The sequence below is a fragment of the Malaclemys terrapin genome, chromosome 8 (genome assembly GCF_027887155.1).
Source record: "Malaclemys terrapin pileata isolate rMalTer1 chromosome 8, rMalTer1.hap1, whole genome shotgun sequence".
In the NCBI taxonomy this organism is placed as follows: Eukaryota; Metazoa; Chordata; order Testudines; family Emydidae; genus Malaclemys; species Malaclemys terrapin.
The window spans coordinates 80,614,655-80,642,556 of record NC_071512.1 but is presented as its reverse complement, the minus strand read 5'-3'; the positions used below and the strand labels follow the sequence as shown (position 1 = coordinate 80,642,556).

Below are 27,902 nucleotides of genomic sequence, written 5' to 3'. Positions count from 1 at the left end.
GTGCGGGGTCCGAGTCCCCCATTGCCTGCGGGATGAGCTGCGGAGACGGGGCGGCTGCTGCAGGCTGGCTGCTGACGCTGCTCACTCTGGCGGCCGCCCGGGGCGCTGCAGTGCAGCTGCAGGGCAATGGCTACGATGGGCTACTTGTTGCGATCAACCCGCGGGTGCCCGAAGACCAGAAACTCCTCGCAAACATCAAGGTAAGAGGCCCCACGTGAGGTCTCAGTTCCGCTCGAGCTCTTCCTGCAATACAAACCGGCTTCCCTGCAGCTTGAATCGTCCTACAGCTCACCCCCGTGAGTAGCACCAGTTCAATAAGGCAGAAGCAAGCCAGTGCAATGCTGGGCTGGAATAGTCCGTTTGTTGGCACACAGTCTCACTTTGGTTACACCCCCTGTGGCCTTCTCCTTCACCTTCCCTTGTGGGCTGCAGAAATGCTTGAGGGTTTTTTAAAAAGAGTCTGACCCCGCTAGGTTTTCACAAAGTGTTTTTCACTGAAAGCTGCAAGGAATTCCTTGTTGCAAGCTCACGGAATGAAGCAAACTCCTGATATTAATGGCGATGGGTATTTTTTAAAAAGCTATGTGCAGTAACACCCCACTAACTCTGTTTCTATTGATGAAGTTATTGTCAAGATTCAAATAATGAATGTGGGGTGGCCCTGCTGAAGCTGGGCATCTGCCCAAGGACATAGGGTATAACAATTTTTTTAGATAAAGATTGGATATTTTTCTAAGACATCTGCTCTAGGAATCATAGCGGAGAAGTTCTATGGCCTGTGTTTTAGTGGAGGTCAGACTAGATAATCACAATGGTCCCTTCTTGCCTTAGAGACTCTGTGAGTCTACAATGCATTTAGTATTTTGCTAGCATGTTGCTGCTACATTAATATCCAGGTGTTCATCTAAGAAGGTGTGGCCTTCAACAGGCCCAGAGTTTCAACATGAAAGGGAATCTGCAGTAACAGCTCCAAAGCAAGTTGTTCTCCTAGTTCCACTCCTGACTGATATTGTGAAAGTTATTATGGCAATTGTAATTGGCCAGACAAGTCCAGTGCAGTATGTATGTTTAACCTGTCCCATTAAAACTGAGCTTAAGTGAGATTGTTCAAGCATCGTTTATACCAGCAGGTTACACACGTTACGCTTTATTGTTTGCAATTGTATTTATCACCAAAAGATGATTTGACTAGTGGGTGAAGCTGAGGTGCAAGAATCAGATCTCCGTTTCTGGCTCTGACACTGATTCTCTCTCTAGCCTTGTTACGACCCTTATGTGACTCAGCTTATCAGCCTGTAAAGTGACAGTAACAACATTTAGTCGAACCTCACAAAGGTGGTGTGGGAGTTAATTCACATTTGTAAAGCACATTGCAATCCTTGGATGAAAACACTATAAAAAGGTGAAGTATTTTATTTTTTTCTTCTGATTATCCAGTAATTTTTTTTCTACAGCTCTCGCTGCGCATAGTAACATACACCACTAACCTAATGCCCCAGTGACTCCAGTTGGTGTGGCTACTTCCACCTTTTCATGTTTTCTGTATGTATAAATATCTTCTTTCTGTGTGTTCCATTCTATGCATCCGATGAAGTAGGCTGTAGCCCACAAAAGCTTATGCTCAAATAAATGTTAGTCTCTAAGGTGCCACAAGTACTCCTGTTCTTTTTGCGGATACAGACTAACACGGATGCTACTCTGAAACCAGTAAGTTTACTGTAATTTTTTAATTTCATTTTATTACTAGGAAATGATAACTGAAGCTTCTTTTTATTTGTTCAATGCTACACAAAGAAGAGTCTATTTCCAGAATATAAAGATTTTAATACCTGCTACATGGAAAGCAAACGGTTATGGGAAACCACAACATGAGTCATATGAAAAGGTAATATTTAAAGCCTGTCTTAGAAACTGAAGTACCATCATAAGCATGTTTTAAAAACAAATGTTCCTTTTACCCTATGGACATTAAACATCCATTTCCACCACTGAGTCTCTCCCCTCCCCATGCCAGATACACACTCCTCCTCCCCAGTGTACAAAAGCTACGTCACTGCACCAAGGCCCTGCTGTCTGCTCCTCTTCTTGCCCCCTTCTTTCACTCTTGACTATTTGGATGGCAAGAATGAAGACTCATTAAGGCATTTCTGGATTTGACTTCCCCTTGACTATCCTATCTCCAGCTGAGGATGCTGCTTACCTACAAAACCTCTGGACTATATCAGTATTCACAAGTAAAAAGTCACCCAGTGGGCAGGCTTGCTGTTCTGTAAATCCACCTTAAATATGTAGTTTGTGCACATTCCTTCATGCTTCTGGATAGCATTAAACCCAGAGATTCTCTGAATGTTTTTGTTTGAAGTTGCCTGTACCAACTGTTGGGGCAATCTGCCCTACCAGTGTTATACAGCAGTGATTCTCAACCAGGGGTCCAGGGCCCCCTGGGGGTTATGAGCAGATTTCAGGGGGGACCACCAATCAAGGCCAATGTTAGATCTGCTGTGGCCCAGGGAAGAAAGCCAAAGCGCAGGGCCCCAAGGCCCACCACCAGGGGCTGAAGCTGAAGCCTGAGCAACTCTAGCTTCACAGGGCCACCTGTGGCATGGGGCCCTGGGCAGTTGCCATGCTCGCTACCCCCGAATGCTGGCCCTGGCTTTTATATGGAGAAAAACAGTTATTGTGGCACAGGTGTGCCAGGGAGTTTTAATAGCATGTTGGCAGCGCTGAGCGGGGGCTCACAAAGAAAAAGGTTCACTGATCATTACTTTTGGCATATGTTTTCTGACTTGGGAGAAAATATTAGAGAAAAATAAAGAAAAACTTGTTTAGCTAATTATTTGAATGAAGGTTATCAATATTGGGCAAAAATAATGTTAAAATGATTTCCAAAATAAGTTAATGTGTTTCTACTGTCACAGAGCGATAGAATGTGTAAAATAGCACTTTTGAAAGGAAGAAACTGGCTACATACTAGAAAGGAAACAAGTATGAAGGGGGGATATGATAGAAGTCTATAAAATCATGAGTGGTATAGAGAAAGTAAAAAAGGAAGTGTTATTTACTCCTTCTCATAGTACAAGAACAAGGGACCACCAAATTAAATTAATAGGTAACAGGTTTAAAACCAACACAAGACAGTATTTTTTCACGTAACACTCTGTCAACCTCTGGAACTCCTTGTCAGAGGGTGTTGTGAAGGCTAATACTATAACGGGATTCAAAAGGGAGCTAGATAGATTCATGGAAGATAGGACCATCAATGACTATTAGCCAGGATGGACAGGAATGATGTCTCTAGCCTCTGTTTGCCAGAAGCTGGGATTGGGTGACAGGGCATGGATCACTTGATGATAACCTGTTTATTCATTCCCATTGGTCACTGTCAGAGGACGGGATACTGGGCTTGATGGACCTTTGGTCTGACCCAGTATGGCCGTTCTTATGAAAAGAGTATGATCAAGAAAACTGAACATGTTATAAAAGTATTTGCTGGACCATGGTGTCTCTGTTTATTGCTATATGTACAGGGACTGATTCTTATTTACCTTAAGGCCATTTTACACACTTTAGTCACGTAAGGAGGCCGGAGTATGAGTATAAATGTAATTTTCTTCCTCTTTAAGGCCCCTTTATTCTCCAGAAAGGTGTAATGTGGTCTTCGTGTAAATGAAAGTCAGACCCAAAATGTTTTTATGATTTGTATTGTACTAGCACTTAAGGGTCCCAGTCACAGACCGGGACCCCTCTGTGCTAGATGCTGTACTTACATAGAACAAAATATTACGACACTTAATTAATTAAACATGACATTTTTGTAATTTTAGGCAGAGGTCATAGTTGCTGCTCCTTATTGGAAACATGGAGATGAGCCATATACCCTACAATATGGAGAATGTGGAAACATGGGAAAATATATTCATTTCACACCTAACTTCCTAGTAAATGATTATTTGATTGATGTCTATGGATCACGAGGTAAATTTACTAAACCATTCTTAATTTTCTGTTTTTATTCTCCTTTGTGTTCAGCAAAAGAGGTGTATCTATGAGGACTCTCTGTATAATAGTTGCTGTCACTTTCACGCATGTAGAAGTGCAATTACGAAGTATGCCAAGAGTTGTCATAATACTTGGTACTTGTATTGCTCCTTCCATCTGAAGATCTCAAAGTGCTTTACTAATATTAATAAAGCCTCACACCACTGTGAAGTAGGTTATTGGGATCTCAACACTTTGCAGGATTGAGATATTTCTCCCCTGCCCCAAAATACACTTTATGTAGAGTAGCTATACAATAGTCCAAGTTTACCTCTCCTCAAATGTGTGGCCAAAAAAATCATAGAAATGTACATGAGGTCATAGATCTAGTCTATTCTCGCTGCAGCAGGGCATGCTTAAATATACCTGTACTATCCCTATTAAAAATCATATGACATGATGAAATCCAGAGACAAGGTGGGTGAGGAAATTTCTTGTACTGGACCAACTTCTGTTGGTAAAAGAGACAAGCTTTTTAGCTCAGGTCTGAAAAAGAGTTCTGAGGAGCTTGAAAACTTGTCTCTTTCACCAAAAGAAGTTAGTCCAGTAAAAGTTACCTTACTCACTTTGTCTTTCTCATATCCTGGGACTAAGATGGCTACAATAACACAGCAACCACTTGTGATATCTAATTAGAGCCCAAGTTGAACTTGGGTTGTTGTTTTTTGTTTTGTTTGCTTTTTGAGCAATTATTTTCTTAAGAAAGTCTGTCAATTGAATAATGGTGTCTGAAAACTGTGGAAATGATTGAAAACTTTTCTCCATTTCACTTTGGGTAAGACTGCTCCCCAAACACAGACATCACATGATGAGCATGGGGATGAGTGAGTACCCATTGCAGAGAGATTGACTGAGAGATTTAACTTTTCTGTGAGTTTCAGTGACTTTTTTCCATCAAATAATTCAAAAAAATTCAAATCCAAATTATCTCGGCAATGGGCCCATTTTCAGGGGAAAATATGTGCAAAATTTGCATGCAAGTACCATGTCTGAATTCATAATAAAATGAAAAAAATGGAAAATTGCATAGTTGAACCCTTTGCTGCAAATGTTTCACAGATGTCTCTCTAGCAAGGACTACTTGCAAACCCTATGTTAAAATTTTATAGGGATTTGCTTTTGCCCCATTCCCTTGGCATCTAAAGAACTCAGTTCACCTAAAAGAAAATCAAGGAACCAGGAACCTTAAGTCTTTAATTACGGTTCATTGTGCACCTTCCTATAATTTCAATGCATATTAAAAAACAAAAACAAACCTCATTGCCCATCTGTGTCACTATAGGTTTAGTGCAAGCCCAAATATATAGTAAAGTTAGATAGTAATTTTCAAAGAAATAAAAGCCAAGGTTTTCAAGTGAGAGTGTCTAACGTTAGCCATATTTAAGCACCAATATAAATGGCTTGATTTTTATTTATTTATTTATTTTGAAAAATATTGAGCACCCTCTCTTACTGTTCCACAGTGGGATTTGCTGGTCAAAAATTCTGACAGTTACTATACATCTTTGCTGGTTGGTTTTATGTACAGTGATCTGTACAGACAAATAACTAGAATACATCTTACAGTACCCCTTAAGTTTCCATGTACTATTCCCACAGGCAGAGTTTTTGTCCATGAATGGGCCCACCTTCGATGGGGGGTATTTGACGAGTATAATAATGAAAAGCCTTTCTATATAACGGGACAAAATCAAGTTAAAGTTACAAGGTAAGTTATTTTACTCTTTTTTAAATTCCAGTTCTGATCGGCTTTAGAAATATGGGTTTCAGTAGGGTACAAATCTGGTTTGTTTCTGTAAACTTCTCAAGTGTCTCTTTTTTTCTTGGTGCCTATTTCACCCCACATAAAAATATCCTACCTACATTGCAATTAGTTCATATGAATTGCATTAATTATTATCTTTCCTTGCTCCACATTGCATTTTCCTCTCTTAACACTTTTGTGATTAGTGATTTGTCAAAGACACTGAGCCTGATTTTCTCTGCATTGTTCCTGTAGACTCAGAATTGCTCTCAATCTGGAGAGGCAGATGTTCAGCAATTCCCTTTCCTGTCACCCCATCTATTTGGCTGTCTGTCAGCTGCCTGTCCCTTTTCTCTGCTGCCTCCTTTTCCTCTTTTCATTTTCCTAGTTGTCTTCTCTCCTCTAATCCCTCCCAGTATTCTACAGGCCTCATTCTTTCTTCCAGAGCTTCTTTTGCTGGGCTAGTTTTTCCTCACCTTCTCTATCATTTCTGCCTCAGAACTGATACCATCACTGCTACGTGACCTGCTCTCACCCAGTGGGCTTGTCTCTGTTTCATCTTTTTTCTCCATGCTGCCGCTCTTCCCATATGCCAGGGCTGGACATTAGAAAAAACAGCAACATGTTTTTACTTGTTAAAACTAGCACATTTTATCTGCAAGTCATTGAGAGACTATAACCATAAATCCACATGAAGCCATTTTAAGACAGTCACTTTTCAGAATGAAGTATTAACCATGAAATACATGAAAAGCAAGACTAAATTCTGCAAGATTAATATTTTTGATTCATTCAATGGATTAGAATGACTAATTAGAATGAGAAATCAAAAAATAGTAGAACTGGTTCTCCCTTGTGTATGGAATACATTTCTACAAAAAATATCTCTTCAAACACATTAATTGTGTGTAACTCATTAAGGCCATGATCCTGCAATTAGGCTCTGCCCAGTGGACAACTGTGTCATTAAAGTCAGTGCTCCACTCATGCCCATAATTGGGGCCTAATTCCAGTCAGGAAGTTCTAAATTATAAATATTCTTTCATTCCCAGGTGTACATCTGACCTTGCAGGGATCTATGTCTGTGAAAAAAAATCCTGCACTGAAGGAAATTGTGTCCTTAATCAGCTGACGGGACTTTTTAAGGAAGGATGTGCATTTATTCCTGAGAGAACTCAAACTGTAAAGTCATCAATAATGTACATGCAAAGCTTATCATCTGTAAGTATAATCACAGAAAAATAGATTTTTCTACAAGCCACTCTCCAGTTGCAAATATTACACTTTATTCTCCTTTTACAAATGCTAAGTTTGTTTTAACCTTTATCTCAGTAAACAAACTACACCTCTACCTCGATATAACGCTGTCCTCGGGAGCCAAAAAATCTTACTGTGGTATAGGTGAAACTGTGTTATATAGAACTTGCTTTGATCTGCTGGAGTGCGCAGCCCCGCCCCTCCAGAGCACTGCTCTACCGTGTTATATCTGAATTCGTGTTATATCGGGTCACATTATATCAAGGTAGCAGTGTATTAAAAACATTTCTACCAATGAATGCTGAACTGTTTCCTATATAATGATGTCTCAATTATATATGACAGTCCATAATAAAAATCTAGAATATCTTTTGGACCCCTGGTATATTTCACAAATCAGACTCTACTTTTCAAACCATTATAGAAATGTACATTGTATGCATTTGTGGATGTCACTAAACTAGGATCATATAAGCAATATTGTTGTTTCCACAGGGGCAAATTCTGTAATCCTTACTCAAGCAAAAATTCCAGTGACTTTCATTGGAGTTTTGCGTAAATAAGGACTGGGTTCAGATTTTCGTCTTACTCATGATGGGTTAAATTATACTTCTTACATGGCACCTGCATGCTGGACATGAGAGGGAAACACTGCCTAAGCAGTAATATTAGATTAGAGGCCTTTCTATGGGGCTGCAATAGCTTAGTGGATTGGGCATGTGACTGCGAGAGAGAATTTCTAGGTTCTGTGCCTCACTCTGCTGTTAATTTGGGTAGCTCATTTAACCTGTGTCAGTGCCTCAGTTATTGTGTTGGTAAAACAGATATAATAAAATTAACTAACTGAAAGTGCTCCTGGCTCCTGTAGTAAAAGGCACTATATAAGTCCAAATTATTATTTTTCTTACATCAGTATTTGTATTCTTGTGTTGCTGCCTTTATTTATTTGTTTCCCACTTTTAGGTGGTTGAATTTTGTAATGAAAGTAACCATAATAGAGAAGCTCCCAATCTGCAAAACAGAATGTGCGACTATAGAAGTACATGGGATGTAATAATAAGCTCTATGGACTTTAATAACACCCTTCCAAGGACCGACACCAGCCTCCCACCTCCTCCTACCTTCTCATTGCTACAGAAGAGAGACAGAGTGATCTGTTTAGTTCTTGATGTTTCCCACAGCATGAATTGGGTAAATTGTCCCTCAGAAATATTTCTATCTGTTTATTGTAAACACATTTGACTTGTTTACATTATGCATTCAAACACCTTATCGATACTAACCAGGAGTTACTTTTTGCTGACAATTTTCAATCCTGTCATGGGGTGGGTGGGGGCATGTGCACGTGTTTAAAAAACAACAACAAAACATGTATGGTGGTGATTATTAAGGCTAAGATTTAGTCACAGCTATTTTTAGTAAAAGTCAGGGACAGGTCACCGACAATAAACAAAAATTCATGGAGCCCGTGACCTGTCTGTGACTTTACTAAAAGTAGGGGGGAGGAATGGAGTCCTGGGGGGACCCACAGGCCGAGTCCTCCCCCCCCCCCCCCCCCCAACCATAGCGCGGGGCACAGCTCCGGTTCTAGTGGCTGCAGCGGGGGAGCACAGCTACGGAGGGGCGTGCAGGATAGGAGTGTGCAGCCCTGGTGGCAGGCCCCCGGCAGCAGCCCTGGGAAGCTGCGGCCTGTGGACACATGGCTCCCTCTGCAGCTGCCAGCGGGGACATGCAGTTCCAGCTGCAGAATGGTCCCCACTGCAGCTCCCAGCACAAGCCAAGGGCTGGGGCACAGCGGGGGTGGGAGGTGTGCAGTCGGGGGGGGGGGGGGGCACGCAGCCCCTGCTCTAGAGCTGGCTGCAGTTGTGAAACAGGGGTGCGTGGCTGGGGCTGCAGCCCCTGCCAAGCCCCAACTGCAATGGGGGAGGGCACATGGCCCTGGGATGTAGCGAGGGGGCGTGCATGGTCCCCGCTGCAGCCCCTGGTGGAAGCCGTGGGGCTGGGACGTAGCAGGGGACGCAGCCACAGGGAGTGCACAGCTCCTGCTCCCAAGCTGGCTGCAGCTCCTGGACAGGGACTCACAGCCCAGCTGCAGCCCCCTCCCCCCCCCCAAGCCACAGGGTGGGGGCTGCTTCCAGCCCTCCAGCCCCAGTTGAAGGGCAGGGATGCAAAGTCCTAGATGGGAGAATGAAATTCGAAGACTGAAAACTGTTAAAAATTTCAAAGTTAGCCTCTGATTTTGGGTGCCTCAGTGTTTGGGTGTCCGCTTTAGGCAAGATATTGTTAGTCGTGCTGAGAAGTCACAAATTCTCTTGGATTTCAATGGGTGCTTGCCATCTACCAAAACCAGGCCCAAAGTGTCTCAAGTTGGATTCCGGACACTGAGACACTTAAGATCGAAGGTCACTTTTAGAAATGTTTCCTTTTCTCTTTACCCCCCAAATAAACAGGAACCCAAACCAGTACTCTCCTGTATAACCTTCCTGGCCCCAACCCGTTCAAACGTTGGCTATGTTTGGATTTAGAATGTGTGACCCATTGCCTCATTTTCCAGGTTATGGATGTAATTGGATCCAAAAGGTGGGAAAAAATTCTGCTTCAGAAATCTTTTGAAGCAGAAATTAAGCCCCACTTCTAGCCCTCAGGTGGCTCCGCCTGTTAAAATCGCTCAGCTAGGAAGCCCTTTATATATAAGCTATCTGCATATAGCAGTGGTTCTCAACCTATTTATCACTGTGGGCGGCTTTCATTGTATTATGTGGGCCACATCCGATACTACCTGTATAGCCCTGAGGATGTCACATGGGCTGCAGCTGTGGGCTGATTGGGCCGCAGGTTGAGACCGACTGACATAGGCAGATATACATGGCTTTTAGACAGAACTCTTCTAACACATTCTATTCTTTCAGGCTCCCACTTATGGTTGCTGCCATTCTCTTGGGCTCTCTCCTGCCAGTGGGGGGCTGCTGGAACAGGCCACCATTTCTTCCAAGGGTACATCTACACTGGGAGAGTGCTTCCCATCTTAGGTAGAGAGACATGTGCAAGCTCTGCTCCAAATAGCATAATAAACAGAGCAGTGTAGCTGGAAGTACCACATGTGACCGCTCAAGGTTAGTGACTTGAGTGCAAACCTGCCCAGACACTCTGAGTACCTACTTGGGCTGTTAGCCTGACCTGTGCTACCCCTAGGGTTGCCAACTTTCTAATTGCACAAAACCAAACAGCACTGCCCCACCCCTGCTCAGTCTAGCCCCACTCTCTCCATCGCTCATTCTCACTCACTTTCATCAGGCTGGGGCACGGGATTGGGATGCAGGAGGGGGTGAGAACTCTGGCTGGGGGTGTATGCTCTGGGGTGGGGCCAGAAATGAAGGAATCCAGGTGTAAGGGGGATCTCTTGGCTGGGACAGGGTGTTGGAGTGTGGGAGGGGAAGAGGGCTCTGGCTGGGGGTGTGGGCTCTGGAGGTGGGGCCAGGTATGAGGGGTTTGGGGGGGGGCTCTGGGCTGGGGCAGGGAGTTGGGGTGCAGGCTCCAGGGGGGAGTTTGGGTGAGAAGGTGATTCCGACCTGGGGCTGGGGAGTTTGGGTGCAGGAGGGGGTTAGGGTTGTGGACTCCAGCTGGGCAGCGCTTACCTGGAGCAGCTCTTGGAAGTGGCCAGCATGTCCGGCTCCTAAGTGCAGGGGTGGCCAGGTGGCTCTGTGTGCTGCCTATGTCTGCAGGAGCCGCCCCTGCAGCTCCCATTGGCCGTGGTTCCCGGCCAATGGGAGCTGCGGGGATGGTGCTCGCGGTAGGGGCAGTATGCAGATCCTCCCTGGCCGCTCCCTGCACCGAGGAGCCGGACATGCCGGCTGCTTCCGGGAGCCACGTGGAGCCAGGGCCAGCAGGGAGCCTTAGCAGCCCGGTCAGCTATGATGACCAGAGCCACCAGGGTCCCTTTTTAACGGGGGGGTGTTCCAGTCAAAAACCGGACATCTGGCAACCCTAGCTACCCCTGGCTACACTGCTATGTTTAGTGTGCTAGCTCAGCCAGTCTGCCTACTGGAGCTGGGAAACATGCCGCCAGCTGCAGTGTAAATATGCCCTGAGAGCTGTAGCAGTCTGGCCTTCCTGACTGCTAGCACTACCTATACTCCTCTCACCATTACCTTGTGTTCCCACTGTCTGTCTGTTCTATACATCTTTTGTTTCTCATACTATGCTTAGATTGTAAGTTCTGCTGGGGGCAGGAACTGTCTTTGTGTTAGGCATATAGGGTGCGTACTAGCACAGGGCCCTGCTTTCTGACTGGGGCCAATAGACAGTGCCACAATACTCCTATATCACTGCTAATTGTAATAAAGTAGAATTACAAATCCCAGAAAACCTTGCCTGGGAATCTATTCCCCCAGTGTTTGTGTGTGAGGGAGAAGGGTCAGCTGCCATCTTGATAGAAGATGCCCATTGAATTACAAGGAAGTATGGGGTTCTTTTAATCCCTTAGGGTCCCATTTTTTGCTTCCAATCAAGAAAGGAATTCCTTCCCATCTTAACTGATTTTCTCTCTCAGAAACTCTCACAGTTTAACTGGCCTGCTACAGGTAGGAATCCTGAGCTGTAATAGAGCTGTTTTCCTGCAATCAGCCCACTGGTCAGCCCTCTACCGTAACTTCCCTTCCACTGATCAGATATTGCCTTAGCAAGTTTCTTATTCAATCTAACTGACTTTTCTTCATTGAACGTGACAGCCGCTGGCTGGGACCATTTGTAAATACCTAGGCCTGTTCCAGCTGAACCAGGGCTGTTACCAGCTCTGTGATTTCCATTGATTCGGAAGGGGCATTGCCTGTGTAGATGATCCTGTACCAGACTTCATACTGCAGGGCTCATTTGTTTCATCCAGCCTTTGAAGAGAGGTCAAGGAATTTGGAGTATAGGCTCATGTAGGTGGTTTTAGAATTTGACTATGCTACTGCTAGGTAAAGCTGATTGATCTGTACATTTTGGTTTTGTAATTTTAAATAGTTGGTAGGGCATGCAGAGCCTGTCCACGGGCACCTTTTATTCTAAATTGAAACTAGTTTTTGAATATGCAGTATTTTATGCTGTTTTTCTCTAAGATGCTGTTCTTTTCAGCAGAGGTGCCTGGTTTCATTATTGCGAATTATTAATAGCACTGTTTGCTTTGAACTTTTTATATATAGGATGATCGGATCAATCGATTGCGTCAGGCAGCAGAATTGTATCTACTGCAAGTTGTTGAAGATAATTCTTATGTTGGTATTGTCACCTTCAGTAACAAAGGAGAAATCAGAAGTCATTTGCGTCAAATAGTCAACAAGGACATAAGGAAACAGCTTGCTTCTTACTTACCTACTGCTGCACCTAGTGGAGGAACAAACATTTGTGTGGGTCTGCAGCTGGGATTTGAGGTGAATTGTGAAGTCACTAATTATGAACATTTCTGGGTTTTTGTCGCTATATCAAATGGAGTCTGATTATATTGTTTTAAATAATTTTTATTGGTTTTCCACTATACATACAATACATTTACAACCTACTAAATATAACTAATAAAATTGGATATTTCAAGGGAGGGTATTAGTTAAAAAAATAACTTTCCTTTAATTAGTTTACATTGCCTAGTCTTTCTTTCATAGATTTAATGATCTGTATTTTAACATGCAATTTTAGCACTAGAAATCACCCAAAGGAAAAGTTTCTGAACTCTCCAAAACTCTTTCATCTACTATTGAAAGTGCAGTTCTGCTTTGATAAGTGATTAAACAGCAATGGCACTTCTTACTCTGCAGACCTGCTCCGTGTGTGTGTGTGTACTCAGGATCCTATCTGCCAACACTAATGACTAAAATACAGTTTAATTCCTTTTTACTCCTGTTTGACCTACAGGGTCAACACAGCTGGAAGAGTGAGTGGAATTCCGTTATTTCTTGTGCATCAACAGCTCCAATCAGTTGCACCTATGCAAATGCACTGAATGTTGCATGGGGTTAGCCAAGGACATAATTTGGCTAGCAAAATCTTTATTACTGGTGGATGATGAATTAAAAGGAAAGAATCCAGCTTGACATTCAGAGTTAGCAGGGATGATCGATAAAAATAAATATAATAAAAAACAGCTGAGCACATCTGATTTGGAAATACTTTGAGAGACATCAAGCCTAGATGTCTGGATGCTATTTAATGATATTTGTGTCCTGCACAAGTACACTGGGAAGGGGGTAATGTTGAAGGGGTTCCCTGTGCTCTTTCCTTCTGAAGTTTACCTATACAGGACATTCTTAATTTAGTTGATATTATTTCTTCACTCCATCACATAATGGATACGAAATGCAGAGAAATTGATGAATATAAGAGAACTTGCATTATGTTTGCTTTGATATACTTCCTCTTACAATGCCATTTTCCTGTACCTGTATGTGCAGAGCATATAACGTACATTTTTTTCATATTAATACTTAGTGCTTTATTATCAGGTGATTAAAAAACAAGATGGAAGTATATATGGTTCTGAAATTATATTACTGACAGCTGGAGAAGACAGTGGGATAATTGAATGCTTTTCTAACGTAATTAATAGTGGATCAATCATTCACACCATTGCTCTTGGCCCATCTGCTGCTAAAGAAGTTGAACAATTAGCCCATGAGACAGGTAAAAAAATTTTTACAAACCATGTCCCCAATCTTATAAACTCTTGGCTCAAATAGTAAAGTAAACAGAGTAAAGTTAAGTAAATATGTAGATGTTTGCTTGACTGTGGAGCTGTCCCTCTTGTGTTTGGTTAAACAATCTATGGTTGTTTGCAGTGTTGTAGCTGTCTCTCAAACAATCTGTGCTACTATGTAGGTAGTGTCTCTGTACTCTGAAGGAACTACTACTAAAGAATACTGCTTTTGCAGACCTGAGCTGATGATAATTCATAATGAGTAGTTTGTCAATTTTTCCCTCTTTATTTTCTGTTTGAAACGTCCATGAGAAGACTTCAAGACTCTCACATTTAGACATTATTCAAAATTATTTGCGAATTTTGTATTCCTATACAATTGCTCACTAACAGTTCATTCCCAATATTTAACATAGTGATTTTTGTGCTGCATTGGTAAGATACATAAGTCATGTGGTAACGTTTCTGTTCCTTGATTGGATGGCTTATTTAACGAACTTACCTGGCTAGACTCTGAGTATTTTAGCAGAATATAAAAATGAAAATTGAATTTCAGTGAATAGAGAAGCCTCAAGCTTAAAATTCCTTATTCCATCTCAACCATTTAAATGCCCGAGATCAGTGAGACAAACTATGAGTAAGGACCATTTGTCATGGGTGAAATTGACCCTTGTGTGGAGGGCCACTCCAAGGATTGAAATGGGACTTAATGTAGACCTTGTGTTGGCCCTCTTTACAAAGGTGAATTCTATTCTATGTGAATGTATGTTACAAGGTCAGATCCAGGGCCTAAGTTCTAAGTTTCCAAAAGTGAACATTAATTTTTGGAGCCTCATTTTTGCATAGCCATCATTACACGGTTAGGGTTGCATAGTCTAACCCCTACTCACACAAATAGCCTTATTAAAGCCAAGGGGTCTAATTATGTAAGAACTCGCCAGCATGTGTGAGGGCACCAGTATCGCCCTTTGTTTTAAACTGGGCACTCACAAACGGAGGCATGCAAAATCATTAGTCACTTTGAAAGTGCTGATCACCCATACCTCTATTTTAAATCAATAGGACCGTTGGGGGCTGAACACCTTTGACAACTAGGCCAAATATGTTTAAAGCTACTAGGCACTAAAAAATTGTGATGTCCATAAAAATGAGGCCACTTTTGGAAACCTGGCCCTAAATGTCTAAACAGCATCCAGTCCTGTAATGCTTATTCATGCATAAAGCCTTCATCACAAGTTGTCTCATTTAGTAAGGCTTAGAGGATTGGGTTTGTAATGCAGTTGGAATGCGTCCTGTAAATAATGTAAAATGACTACTATGATTTTTAAAATCAAGAGAGTCATTCGGAGATGGTACGTTTAGATTGTCACTGTGATGAGACCTATTTTGAAAGCAGTGGGAGAGCTTTTAGTTACCAACTATTAAAGTCCATGTTTGTTATGTAGCAATCCTCATGTTGCTTTGAAAACATCGGGCTAAGATTCTTGTGGCGAATTCATTCTATATCAGTTAAATCTGGGTTCATATATCAAGTATGTCAAAAGACTGTACAACAGCTAAAATTGAGTTTCTATTACAAAATAACAACTGTACTCTATTTCAGGGGGCTTAGCGTTTTTTGCCTCAGATAGACTGGACTCCAATGACCTAATTGATGGTTTCTGCGCAATTTCATCAGGGAGTGGAGATACTTTCAGTCATTCCATTCAGGTCGGTCTTGTAACCAGTTTTAATGCTTTGGTTTCCCAGTTTATTGACTAGCACTGCAGCATTAGTAAAACTTTTGTATTATGCTGTATACATTTATTTTGAAAGAGGCATGGAAGTAGTAATTAAGGATGGGCAAACCAGTTCAGGCAAAGTAAGAACTGAACCTCCTGTAAGGTTTTGATCAATTCACAAACCCTTCTTTCCCCCCTTTGCATCTTTCCTACCTGTCAGCCCACAGCAAACTTTTCTAACCCTCCCTTTGCTGTGACCACCACTCTCACCTTTACAGGACAGCTGCTGGGCCTAGCTGAGTTTGTGCTAGGCACTGGTCTATCCACTTTGAGTTCTTGTACAATGTGCTGTGCTTTAGCATTTTACCACAAGCTCTGATACATGCTAGAGCACATACACTTCTTCATATGGAGGTGTGTGAAGGTTTGCAGCAGGTTCAGCCGAGCACCATATATCACCTAGTGATACAAACAGAGGCTCAAGAGGAGACAGGAATATCTCCACCACGGGCTTCTTTTGTCGGTGTGCAAAGAAGGGTGTGGAAATAGATTGCCAAGAGTAGGATGTACTAGAACATTGACTCTCAATAAGAAAAGGAGAATATTGTGAATACACAATTTGGCCCAATCCTCGGCTGGTGTAAATTAGCTTAGCTTAATTGGATATGGGCATCTGTACAGATAAAATATGTGCTGCTTTAACTACCCTCCTAGTGTGGATGAAGATATAGCAGTATAAAAGTATTTATACTGATACAGCTATTCCTGCACAGGAAAAGGAATAAGCTATCCCAGTATAAGACCCCTTTATACCAGCATAACTGAGTCTACACTACAATTGTACTGGTATAACTATTTTGGTAAAATATCCCATCCCCTGACTGAAATAGCTATGGTGGTGCAACTTTTTCAAGTAAAAACAACAAGGAGTCCTTGTGGCACCTTAGAGACTAACAAATTTATTAGAGCATAAGCTTTCGTGGACTACAGCCCACTTCTTCGGATGCATATAGAATGGAACATATATTGAGGAGATATATATACACACATACAGAGAGCATAAACAGGTGGGAGTTGTCTTACCAACTCTGAGAGGCCAATTAATTAAGGGAAAAAAAACTTTTGAAGTGATAATCAAGATAGCCCAGTACAGACAGTTTGATAAGAAGTGTGAGCATACTTACAAGGGGAGATAGATTCAATGTTTGTAATGGCTCAGCCATTCCCAGTCCTTATTCAAACCGGAGTTGATTGTGTCTAGTTTGCATATCAATTCCAGCTCAGCAGTCTCTCGTTGGAGTCTGTTTTTGAAGTTTTTCTGTTGTAATATAGCCACCCGCAGGTCTGTCACTGAATGACCAGACAGGTTAAAGTGTTCTCCCATTGGTTTTTGAGTATTTTGATTCCTGATGTCAGATTTGTGTCCATTAATTCTTTGGCCAAACCGGACAGTCTCTACGCAAATGTACATGGCAGAGGGGCATTGCTGGCACTTGATGGCATATATCACATTGGTAGATGTGGAGGTGAACAAGCCCCTGATGGTATGGCTGATGTGATTAGGTCCTATGATGATGTCACTTGAATAGATATGTGGACAGAGTTGGCATCGGGGTTTGTTACAAGGATAGGTTCCTGGGTTAGTGGTTTTGTTCAGTGATGTGTGGTTGCTGGTGAGTATTTGCTTTAGGTTGGGGGGTTGTCTGTAAGCGAGGACAGGTCTGTCTCCCAAGATCTGTGAGAGTAAAGGATCATCTTTCAGGATAGGTTGTAGATCTCTGATGATGCACTGGAGAGGTTTTAGTTGGGGGCTGAAGGTGACAGCTAGTGGTGTTCTGTTATTTTCTTTGTTGGGCCTGTCTTGTAGGAGGTGACTTCTGGGTACTCGTCTGGCTCTGTCAATCTGTTTTTTCACTTCAGCAGGTGGGTATTGTAGTTTTAAGAATGCTTGATAAAGATCTTGTAGGTGCTTGTCTCTATCCGAGGGATTGGAGCAAATGCGGTTATATCTTAGAGCTTGGTTGTAGACGATGGATCGTGTGGTGTGTCCTGGATGGAAGCTGGAGGCATGTAGGTAAGTGTAGCGGTCAGTAGGTTTCCGGTATAGGGTGGTATTTATGTGACCATCGCTTATTAGCACAGTAGTGTCCAGGAAATGGACTGCTTGTGTGGATTGATCTAGGCTGAGGTTGATGGTGGGATGGAAATTATTGAAATCATGGTGAAATTCCTCAAGGGCTTCTTTTCCATGGGTCCAGATGATGAAGATGTCATCAATGTAGCGCAAGTAGAGTAGGGGCATTAGGGGACGAGAGCTAAGGAAGCGTTGTTCTAAGTCAGCCATAAAAATGTTGGCATATTGTGGGGCCATGTGGGTACCCATAGCAGTGCCGCTGACTTGAAGGTATATATTGTCCCCAAATGTGAAATAGTTGTGGGTGAGGACAAAATCACAAAGTTCAGCCACCAGGTTAGCTGTGACATTATCAGGGATACTGTTCCTGATAGCTTGTAGTCCATCTTTGTGTGGAATATTGGTGTAGAGGGCTTCTACGTCCATAGTGGCCAGGATGGTGTTTTCTGGAAGATCACCGATGGATTGTAGTTTCCTCAGGAAGTCAGTGGTGTCTCGAAGGTAGCTGGGAGTGCTGGTAGCGTAGGGTCTGAGGAGAGAGTCTACATAACCAGACAAGCCTGATGTTAGGGTGCCAATGCCTGAGATGATGGGGCGTCCAGGATATCCAGGTTTATGGATCTTGGGTAGCAAATAGAATACCCCTGGTTGGGGTTCTAGGCATGTGTCTGTACAGATTTGTTCCTGTGCTTTGTCAGGGAGTTTTTTTTAGCAGATGGTGTAGTTTCTTTAGGTAATCCTCAGTGGGATCAGAGGATAATGGCCTGTAGAATGTGGTGTTAGAGAGCTGTCTAGCAGCCTCTTGGTCATACTCCAATTTATTCATGATGACGACAGCACCTCCTTTGTCAGCCTTTTTGATTATGATGTCAGGGTTGTTTCTGAGGCTGTAGATGGCGTTGTGTTCAGCATTGCTGAGGTTATGTGGCAAGTGATGTTGCTTTTCCACAATTTCAGCCTTTGCACGGTGACGGAAGCAATCTATGTAGAAATCTAGTCTGTTGTTTCGACCGTCTGGAGGAGTCCACGCAGAATCTCAGAGTTGGTAAGACAACTCCCACGTGTTTATGCTCTCTGTATGTGTGTATATATATCTCCTCAATATATGTTCCATTCTATATGCATCCGAAGAAGTGGGCTGTAGTCCACGAAAGCTTATGCTCTAATAAATTTGTTAGTCTCTAAGGTGCCACAAGTACTCCTGTTCTTCTTTTTGCGGATACAGACTAACACGGCTGCTACTCTGAAAGGAGTCCTTGTGGATCTTAGAGACTAACACATTTATTTGGGCATAAGCTTTAATGGGCTAAAACCCACTTCATCAGATGCATGGGGTGGAAAATACAGTAGAGAGGAATAAATACACAGCATATGAAAAGATGGGAGTTGCCTTACCAAGTGGGGGGTCAATGCTAACGAGCCAATTCAATAAAGGTGGAAGTGGGCTATTCTCAATGGTTCGTTAGCACTGACCCATCCAGGAACTGTGGCTCACCCAAAGAATGGGCTCCTATCTCCTCCCAGCTGTCTTTATTTTTATGCCTTGCACCGCACTGAGCTCTCTGTCAGCACTCAACAAATAATTAATAACACGAGAGGCCTTTTCCAGCTCTAGTACTCACCTTATGTGAAAGATCACATGAGTACACCAACTCCTCCATATTTAGACAGCCACGGAAAGTTTTTTGCAACTTTGGTTCCTATCTTTTAACCAGTTACTAATCCATAAGAGGACCTTCCCTCTTATCCCATGACTACCTACTTTGCTTAAGAGCCTTTGGTGAGGGACCTTTTTCAAAGGCTTACTGAAAATCTAAGTACACTATGTTCACTGGATCATCCCAACATATATTTGAGCTTGTCAGAAATTCCATCTAGTAGAGAGAATTGTGTGCACCATGTTGGGAAGAAAGCCATTGGGCCTGAATATCCTTTCATTTATACCAGTGTAACTTCTCTGATTTCAGTGGAATTACTGCTGAAGTATACTCAGAACAAGAGGAAAATTATGAAGACAAATGTCTTAATATGTATTTTGTCCTATTTAAGCATGAGATTTTATTTTTAAGGGTAAAATGGAAGGTCTTATCTGGGGCAAAATGCGCTTTTTTTTTTTTATCTAGTAATTCTGTTTGGTTTTTTTTTCTCTGATAGATTGAAAGTGCTGGTGAAAGGACTGAGAGCTATAAGCAGTTTAGTAGGACAGTGTCTATTGATAGCACAGTAGGAAAGGATACCTTCTTTGTAGTAACATGGCAGACTGCTGAACCTCCGAGGATCACTCTCCTTGATCCCAATGGAAAAAACTACACCAATAAGGACTTTGAGGTTAATACAGTGTTGCAGGTAGCTCGTCTCCAGATTCCAGGAATTGCAGAGGTAGAAATTAACTTCTCTCTTTTGTCATTTGATCATAACCAATCAGGGCCGCCCAGAGGATTCGGAGGGCCTGGGACAAAGCAATTTCGGGGGCCCCTTCCATTAAAAAAAGTTGCAATACCATGGAATACTATATTATCGTGGGGGCCCCTGAGGGGCCTGGGGCAAATTGCCCCACTTGCCCTCCCCCCCGCCCCCCGGGTGGCCCTGTAACCAGGGCTGGTGCAAGGAAGTTTTGCGTCCTAGGCGAAACTTCCACCTTGCGTCCCCCCCAGCCCTGTAGCAGCTCCCCACCCCCCCTCCACCCTGAGGCGCCCCCCCCCGCGGCAGCTCCCCACCCCAACTCACCTCTGCTCCGCCTCCTCCCTGAGCACGCAGCCCCCCTCTAATTCTCCTCTCCTCCCAGGCTTGTGGCGCCAAACAACTGATTGGCGCCGCAAGCCTGGGAGGCAGGAAAAGTGGAGCAGCGACGGCGGCATGCTTGGGAGGAGGCATAGCAGAGGTGAGCTGGGGTGGGGAGCCCTACGGCAGCTCCTCCCCCGTCCTGAGGCACCCCCACAGCAGCTCCCCACCCCCCCCCCCGGCCCGGGGTGCCGTGTGGCACCTCTCCACCCCAGCTCACCTCTGCTCCGCCTCCTCCCCGAGTACGCTACCCCTGCTCTAATTCTCCTCCCAGGCTTGCGGCGCCAAACAGCTGATTGGCGCTGCAACCCTGGGAGGTGAGAGAAGTGGAGCGGCGACAGTGCGCTCGGGGAGGAACGCTGTAAAAAAAAAAAAAAAAAAAAAAAAAAAAAAAATTGGGGGCACTGCTTTTTGGCACCCCCAAATCTTGGCGTCCTAGGCAACCGCCTAGTTCACCTTAATGGTAGCACCGGCCCTGCCTATAACCAATGTGTGAAACATGAATTATTTAAATTGTAATCACATATGGAATAATTGAACAGAGTGTGATATGATGACTCCGCCACATTGCAATTTCATAACCTTTTGTTTTACCCACTGAGCAGAAAAATGGGTCTCTTTAGATTTAAAAGAGACTTTAAAGCTTATACGCATCTTATTTTCACTTCCTTTACAGTAGAATTCACCTCTACATCTCCCAACCCCTCACTGCTATGCAGGGGGTCCATTTTCTTCCTTTTTATTTCCCTGTCTGATATGTAGCACCAAAAGGATTGAAATGATTTGTTAAAATTTACAAAGCCATAATTGAAAAGAACTTTAAAAACATCAAGTTAAAAGGCTCAGGAATAAAGGAAAAGGAGAGAGACATCTCCAAAGATTAAAAGGAGCATGTGAAGACTGAACTAATCCAGTGTGTGTAATTCCTTTTGAAACACTCACAAAATTAGTGCATATTAAAGCTGCTAACAAGATTTGTTAAAACAGTGACATCCAGTGCATCAGCTTTTTGTTAAAATTTATACATTTCCTAATTATTCTTCTGAGCACTCAGACTCCATGAGACTAGAGGTGCTGAATTTTATACCACTGAAGGGCATGAATCTGTAAACCCTTCTTCACAGGAGAAGCCCTTTCTTGTAAGTAATCCATTGAGGCCAAAGGAGAATACTTCAATGAGTAAAGACGACTCGCATGTGAAAGGCTTTTTAAAATCCCACTCTCTGACAAATTCTGTCACTCTTAGTCACGTAGAATAATATTTACTCAGTGATTTTAAACGAGGCTATAGGAAGAGTAAGGTAGTCAGCACGAGTAAGGATGTCAGAATCAAGCCCAAAATTAAAATCCTTGATCAAAGGGGGGTTCTTTAATTTTAAAATATTATTTTTCAGGTTGGGGAGTGGACCTACGCTCTCATGAATACTCACCTATCCCCTCAAGCTCTAACTATGACAGTGACTTCTCGAGCAGCAAACTCTACTATACCTGCAATAACTGTGAAAGCCCACATCAGTAATGATAGAAACGAATACCCTAGATCGATGGTTGTTTATGCACAAGTCAGTCGAGGGCTTTCACCTATTCTTGGAGCAAATGTAACTGCTATTATCAAACCAGAGACTGGAGATCCACTTATCTTGGAACTTTTAGACAATGGTGCAGGTAAGGAGGCTCTTGTGACACGTTGCAATTTTACAAAATAAAATCAAAGGGCTATCTTAATTGCTAATGCATTGTATGATTTTTAAACAACGTGCTGAGAGATATTGGCCCTGATTTCAATCTCACTTACATGAATGCAACTGACATTAGTAGAATTACTCCTAGTTTAGATCCCTGTTCTGTAAAGCACTTCAGCATGCGCTTAATTAAAAGCGTGTGAATAGTCCCACTGAAGTGTTAACAGAGTTCTGGTGTATACTGTATTTGAGTGAGGGCCCAGTCTTCTACTCCCCTTCAAATGGAGGGACATGGATGGTGTTCTGTATTTGTAGTATAAAGCCAATAACGCCAAACACACATTACTTCTCAGTAATAAGTATTTTGCAGAATCAGGCCCTTAAGTTTCTTGCCCTGAGGAGCTAACAGTTTGAGCCTGATTCTCCAGTGCCTTGCACCCGGTGCAATCATTTGCATCTATGTGAAGTGGTGTAAAACATCACCATTCTGCTTTAGTACCATTTACACCCATTATACATTTGCTTTGCACTGCTTTAAATGACTATGTGAGGTGCAAGGCACTGACAAATCAGTCGTTGTCTATGTATTTTGTGAAGCGATGTGTATCTCTGTGCTGCACTATACCTATTATAAAGGCTTTCTATAGACAGTCGGTAATTATCACTTCATAATTTTATTAACTGACATTTCTGTAAATTGGGAGGTGACTTATACATTGTTTTCTTTTGTATAATTATCTAGCATTTACTGCTATGGTGAATCTAATCCCAGTTACACCACCACTTATTTAATTTACTCATTGCTGTCATCCTTAGAGCTAAGGCCCCTATCAGAATCCAGTTGATGTCACTAGGACTCCATGTGGGAATAAGAGCCCATGCCTGAAAATCCCTTTGTAGGGCTGAGACCTAAGTGTTTTCAGCTTCTCGTCTGGACCTTTATTTATTTCCCTGCCCCCAACCTCCTCAAATCTTCCTCAGTGGAGCTAGCTGTTGCTTCAAAAAGGACACTTAGCTTTTTGCTTCTGCAGTGTGTGGCAACTGAATCTGCTGTAACAGTTTCTGAAAGCACAGATTATATGTGAGAGGCACCCAGGAAATGTAAATATTTTAATGTGAATGGTGCTCTTGACTTGTCATCTGTTATATGCAGTTTGTGTGACTACACTTACTACTGAATCATAAAAAGAACAGGAGTACTTGTGGCACCTTAGAGACTAACAAATTTATTAGAGCATAAGCTTTCGTGGATTACAGCCCACTTCTTCGGATGCATACAGAGTGGAATAAATATTGAGGAGATATATATACACACACATACAGAGAGCATAAACAGGTGGGAGTTGTCTTACCAACTCTGAGAGGCCAATTAAGTAAGAGAAAGAAGGAAAAAAAAAAAAAAACTTTTGAAGTGATAATCAAGATAGCCCAGTACAGACAGTGTGATAAGAAGTGTGAGAATACTTACAAGGGGAGATAGATTCAATGTTTGTAATGGCTCAGCCATTCCCAGTCCTTACTGAATCATACTCGCAGTTGGCTTTTTAGCATCTTCAGCAATTTTAATGGTGTATAGCCAGGGGAACAAATGTGCTGTGGCCTGTCTTTTGCTGGCATGCAAGGCCTTCCAGAACAGGCTGTAACTAGGGTTTTATTTATTGCTTTATACTACAAATACAGAACACCATCCATGTCCTAGTTCACATCAGGTCATAACCTGCCAACGGTGAAGTGCTACCAACAATTAACAAGGGTTCCCATAAAAATTTTACGATGCAACCAACTGCCAAGTGTATATATGCTTACAGGAAGGAAGTATGAGGGAATTACGAATCTATTCTTTCTCATAACCAGTGAGAAAGCAGGCACTACCAATTGCCTCACAACGTCCCTTCAATTTTTGGCAGAATTTTAATAAAGACCTCCCTGGATCTCCCTCCAGCTGCACAACCGTGCCTACCTGTTGAAAGCATAATACTTGCATCATTGTCTTTGTGGTTTGATTCTGTGGCCTTTTTCTTACAGTGGTCTGACTTTGGCTCACATGGCTTTAATGATATAGTTGTATGATCATCTATGCTGGGAATCAGTAGGCCCAAGAGATGAAAATCCATTAACTCTCCCAGGCTGAGAAATCAGCTGCTCGCTCAGTCAGTATCTCTCAGGGTGATAAGCAAGCTTTCTAGTTTCCGATTGCATTCTCTTGGTCACTTTATAAATAGCCTGGGCAAAATTATTTTCTGATTTTGTACAGCACCAAAGTCAATGGAGTTGCATGGGCTATAAGTCCGAGCAGAATTTGTCTCCATCCCTGTCTTTGAGTTTCCTTCTAACAATGAAGAACTAACTAATGCAGTAATTTCTTTGTGCTAATTTTGTTGTTTTTTATGTCTAGGGTCAGACATTGTCAAGAATGACGGTGTCTATTCCAGGTACATCTATTCTTTCTCTGAAAATGGCAGATACAACTTAAAAGTACGTGTTCAACGAGCTAACAAGACTGTCAGACCACACCCCACAGTGCCATGGAGTCATTCTATGTATATACCCGGTTACATAGAAAATGGTAAGATGGAGTAATGCGGGGTGAGGCATGTAAAACAAACTCCATTGTGGATACACTGGAATAAATAACTGCATCACATTCTCTCTGTTAAAGGGCATTAGAGCATTGACATCCTTGCTAAGAGATCTTCATAAGTATAAGGATCTGCCCAGCTGGATGATATTAGTTTTGGATGCTTTTCAGAAATTGTTTTAACTAATTTCTGCCCTTTCTACACAGAAGCAAAAAATGGGTAGCTAAAACCCTGTTTAAAGTAAGTTTAAAATAATTATTTCTTAGAACACTACTTTTGTAATGTAGATAGCAACTTAGAAGGAATAAATCCACACGGATTTATGTTTTGCCTGTGAAAAAAGCAGATGTTGGTAGTTCTCCTGCCTCTACATCTGTAAAGTGCCATGTACCCCAATGGCACTGGAAAATCATAATCAATCAACTTACATTCAGAATTGTTATAAAGGTTTAGCAAATGTCAAACACTTACCATTTTATGCTGAGTACCAACTACTTCACTTAGGTATTATTTTCATTCTCATTAATTCAGTATTCTTGAAGATACAGAGAACATACTATGGAGTGATTCTGGTCTCTCAACACCACTGAGTTCAATGGAAACAACACAGAGTCTGGTGGCACCTTAAAGACTAACAGATTTATTTGGGCATAAGCTTTCGTGGGTAAAAAACACACTTCTTCAGATGCATGAAGTGGGTTTTTTACCCACGAAAGCTTATGCCCAAATAAATCTGTTAGTCTGCAGCCACAAAAACAATGAGGAGTCCGGTGGCACTTAAAGACTAACACGGCTACCCCTCTGATACTTATCAGAGGGGTAGCCATGTTAGTCTGAATCTGTATAAAGCAACAGAGGGTCCTGTGGCACCTTTAAGACTAACAGAAGTATTGGGAGCATAAGCTTTCATGGGTAAGAACCTCACTTCTTCAGATGCAAGAATTCTTGCATCTGAAGAAGTGAGGTTCTTACCCACGAAAGCTTATGCTCCCAATACTTCCGTTAGTCTTAAAGGTGCCACAGGACCCTCTGTTGCTTTCCTCTGATACTTGAGTTCAATGGATTTATTCCTGATTTACAGCAGTATAGGTGAGATCAGAATTGGGGTCATTATATCTTCAGAGCTCCATAATGTGAAAATGTTGAGACAAGTCCAGTTGTGGGTGAGGTTTTATGTTAGTTTTTTTTGTGTGTGGGTATGTGTCTGTAGGTAAGATCCAGATGAACCCACCAAGACCCTCCGTCATCAGTAATGAAGATATTGAAACCAGAGTAGGTGGCTTCAGCAGAACAGCCTCAGGAGGCTCCTTCATAATGTCTGCAGTTCCTACTAGACCCTATACTGATGTGTTTCCACCATGTAAAATTATTGATCTTCATGCCAGAACAGCCAATGATATGATTATTTTATCATGGACAGCATCAGGGGATGATCTTGACCAGGGGCAAGGTATGTTTGATGGTTTGTCGCTTGTCATCTGATTGCAATGAAAGTGCAGTGACTGAAACAAATTTTCACTGGCTCTGCTTAACCGTGCTCACAAAAACTTGCAACCACAAGCGTTTTGTACAGAGAAAACAGACCTTTTTTTAAGTATCAGTACAGGTTTTGCCTGTGCAAACCAACACGCTTCTGAAGCATGAGAGCAAGTGAAGAAACTTTCTGAAATTTTTTACCCAATATTTCTACGGTGTTGGTATGAAAAAAAAGTCATTATGAACCAGTGTGCTACCCATAACTGACCTATATGTGCCATTCCTGTCACTCAGCATGAAACACAGCATACAAAAGATTTTGGAGGAATTCGATCTTATTGAAGTCAATAGGAGTTTGCCATTAACTTCAATGGGGCCAGAATTTCACTCCAGGTTTTGGGGTGATTTTGGACTGATTAGGCCAATGGGTTTTAAAAGAATTTCAAAAGTGGTGCTTGCAATTGTGATGGAGGCTTTACCTTCATAATATTGTGGTATTGGTTTCTGAACAGCCACAGAAGGGAGCCATGTGGTCTCCAAATGTGAAGGGAGAGAGTGGAGTGAAGAGTGAAAGCCTTTGACTCAGTAATTTTACTGTAATTTTACTACTTCATTCTAGGCTGAATTAAGTGAAGTTGGTAGGGCTGTGAGGCTTTGGATGAGGACAGAATTAGCTCATTCTGGCTATTAATTTCAATGTCGTGAATCTTTGTCTTCAGTGAGATTTCAAGTTCACAAGTGCTTCCTCAAGTCTCCCTCAAGTTAGCAGAGCAAGTGTTCTGTTATGGGATCTGTCCAGCATGCAACCTTCACTGTTCAGATGGTTGAATAGGGTGACTGGAATAGACACTCACTTGTGCTGCTAACAATTTGACTGCTTCTAAAGGAACAGATCAACAGTTTTAATTACAGGGTTAAATACATTCGGTATAATCTATGTTGACATATTTCCATTTTCAGCTGCAAGTTACGAAATAAGAACAAGTGAAAGTCCTCTGGAACTAAGAGACAACTTTGATAAAACTATGTTGGTGAATACTTCTGATTTGACACCTCAGCATGCTGGGTACAAGGAAATATTTGTATTTAAACCAGAAGCTTTTGCAACAGAAAATATCACCATCGTCTATGTGGCTGTACGTGCCATTGATAAAGCCTCTCTGCACTCTGATATATCTAATATAGCACAAGCCGTGAAGTTTGTTCCCCCAATGGATTATCTCACTGGTAATATTGAGTACAGTATTTCAAGGAAAGTGTTGCTAGGATTCGGGTTAATAACAGCAGTTTGCCTTATTACAAGTGCAACCATATGTGCTTTAAAAAAAAGGAAGAAAGTGGTTATCGCAGAAACTGCAACAAATCTACTGTAACCTAAGGTGAAAGTTTGGATGACGTCTACTTATTTTTCTAGTAGCTGTTTCGATTGTTTTTTTTTTTCAAAAACTACATAAAAATAATTGCACTAGTACAGAAAAGGGTATATAATTGTAAAGCCATAATGCAGAACTATATGAAACTGCTGTGATTTAGTAGTAGTGTCATACTGCACGTAAACTGCATGCCTGAATGGCCAGGTTAGATTAAAACTACATTGTATGTACTGCATACATACACCCTAAACTTATGCCACTTAAAGCTTTATGCCACTTGGTTACATATTTATTTATTTATATATATATATATATATATATATATATATATATATATATACACAGTATGATGAAAAAGCTGTAATTAAATTATTCATTCCATGTCTTAAATCTATTTGCAAAACAAGACGTACAGTGAGGTTTCCTGCGGCTGCCTGTATGGTGAACATC

The 27,902-nt window shown here is 42.1% G+C and overlaps 1 protein-coding gene across 1 annotated transcript; it reads left to right on the top strand.

The window, feature by feature from the left end:
- LOC128842051 (calcium-activated chloride channel regulator 2-like) lies at positions 1-27,750 on the top strand. Its single transcript, XM_054037716.1, has 14 exons — positions 1-200; positions 1,748-1,885; positions 3,825-3,975; positions 5,638-5,746; positions 6,835-7,003; positions 8,003-8,230; positions 12,223-12,450; positions 13,516-13,693; positions 15,310-15,416; positions 19,716-19,940; positions 21,737-22,007; positions 24,420-24,590; positions 25,814-26,053; positions 27,040-27,750. The coding sequence occupies exons 1-14, from the start codon at positions 33-35 to the stop codon at positions 27,450-27,452; spliced, it is 2,796 nt and encodes a 931-aa protein (XP_053893691.1). The 5' UTR covers positions 1-32; the 3' UTR covers positions 27,453-27,750.
- The last annotated feature ends 152 nt before the right edge of the window (positions 27,751-27,902 follow it).

Coding starts and splice junctions, on each gene's coding strand:
- LOC128842051 (XM_054037716.1), top strand. CDS start 33: ATGAGCTGCGGAGACGGGGCGGCTGCTGCAGGCTGGCTGCTGACGCTG. Junction 3,976..5,637: donor TGATGTCTATGGATCACGAG/GTAAATTTACTA, acceptor CTATTCCCACAG/GCAGAGTTTTTGTCCATGAA. Junction 26,054..27,039: donor TGATCTTGACCAGGGGCAAG/GTATGTTTGATG, acceptor TTCCATTTTCAG/CTGCAAGTTACGAAATAAGA.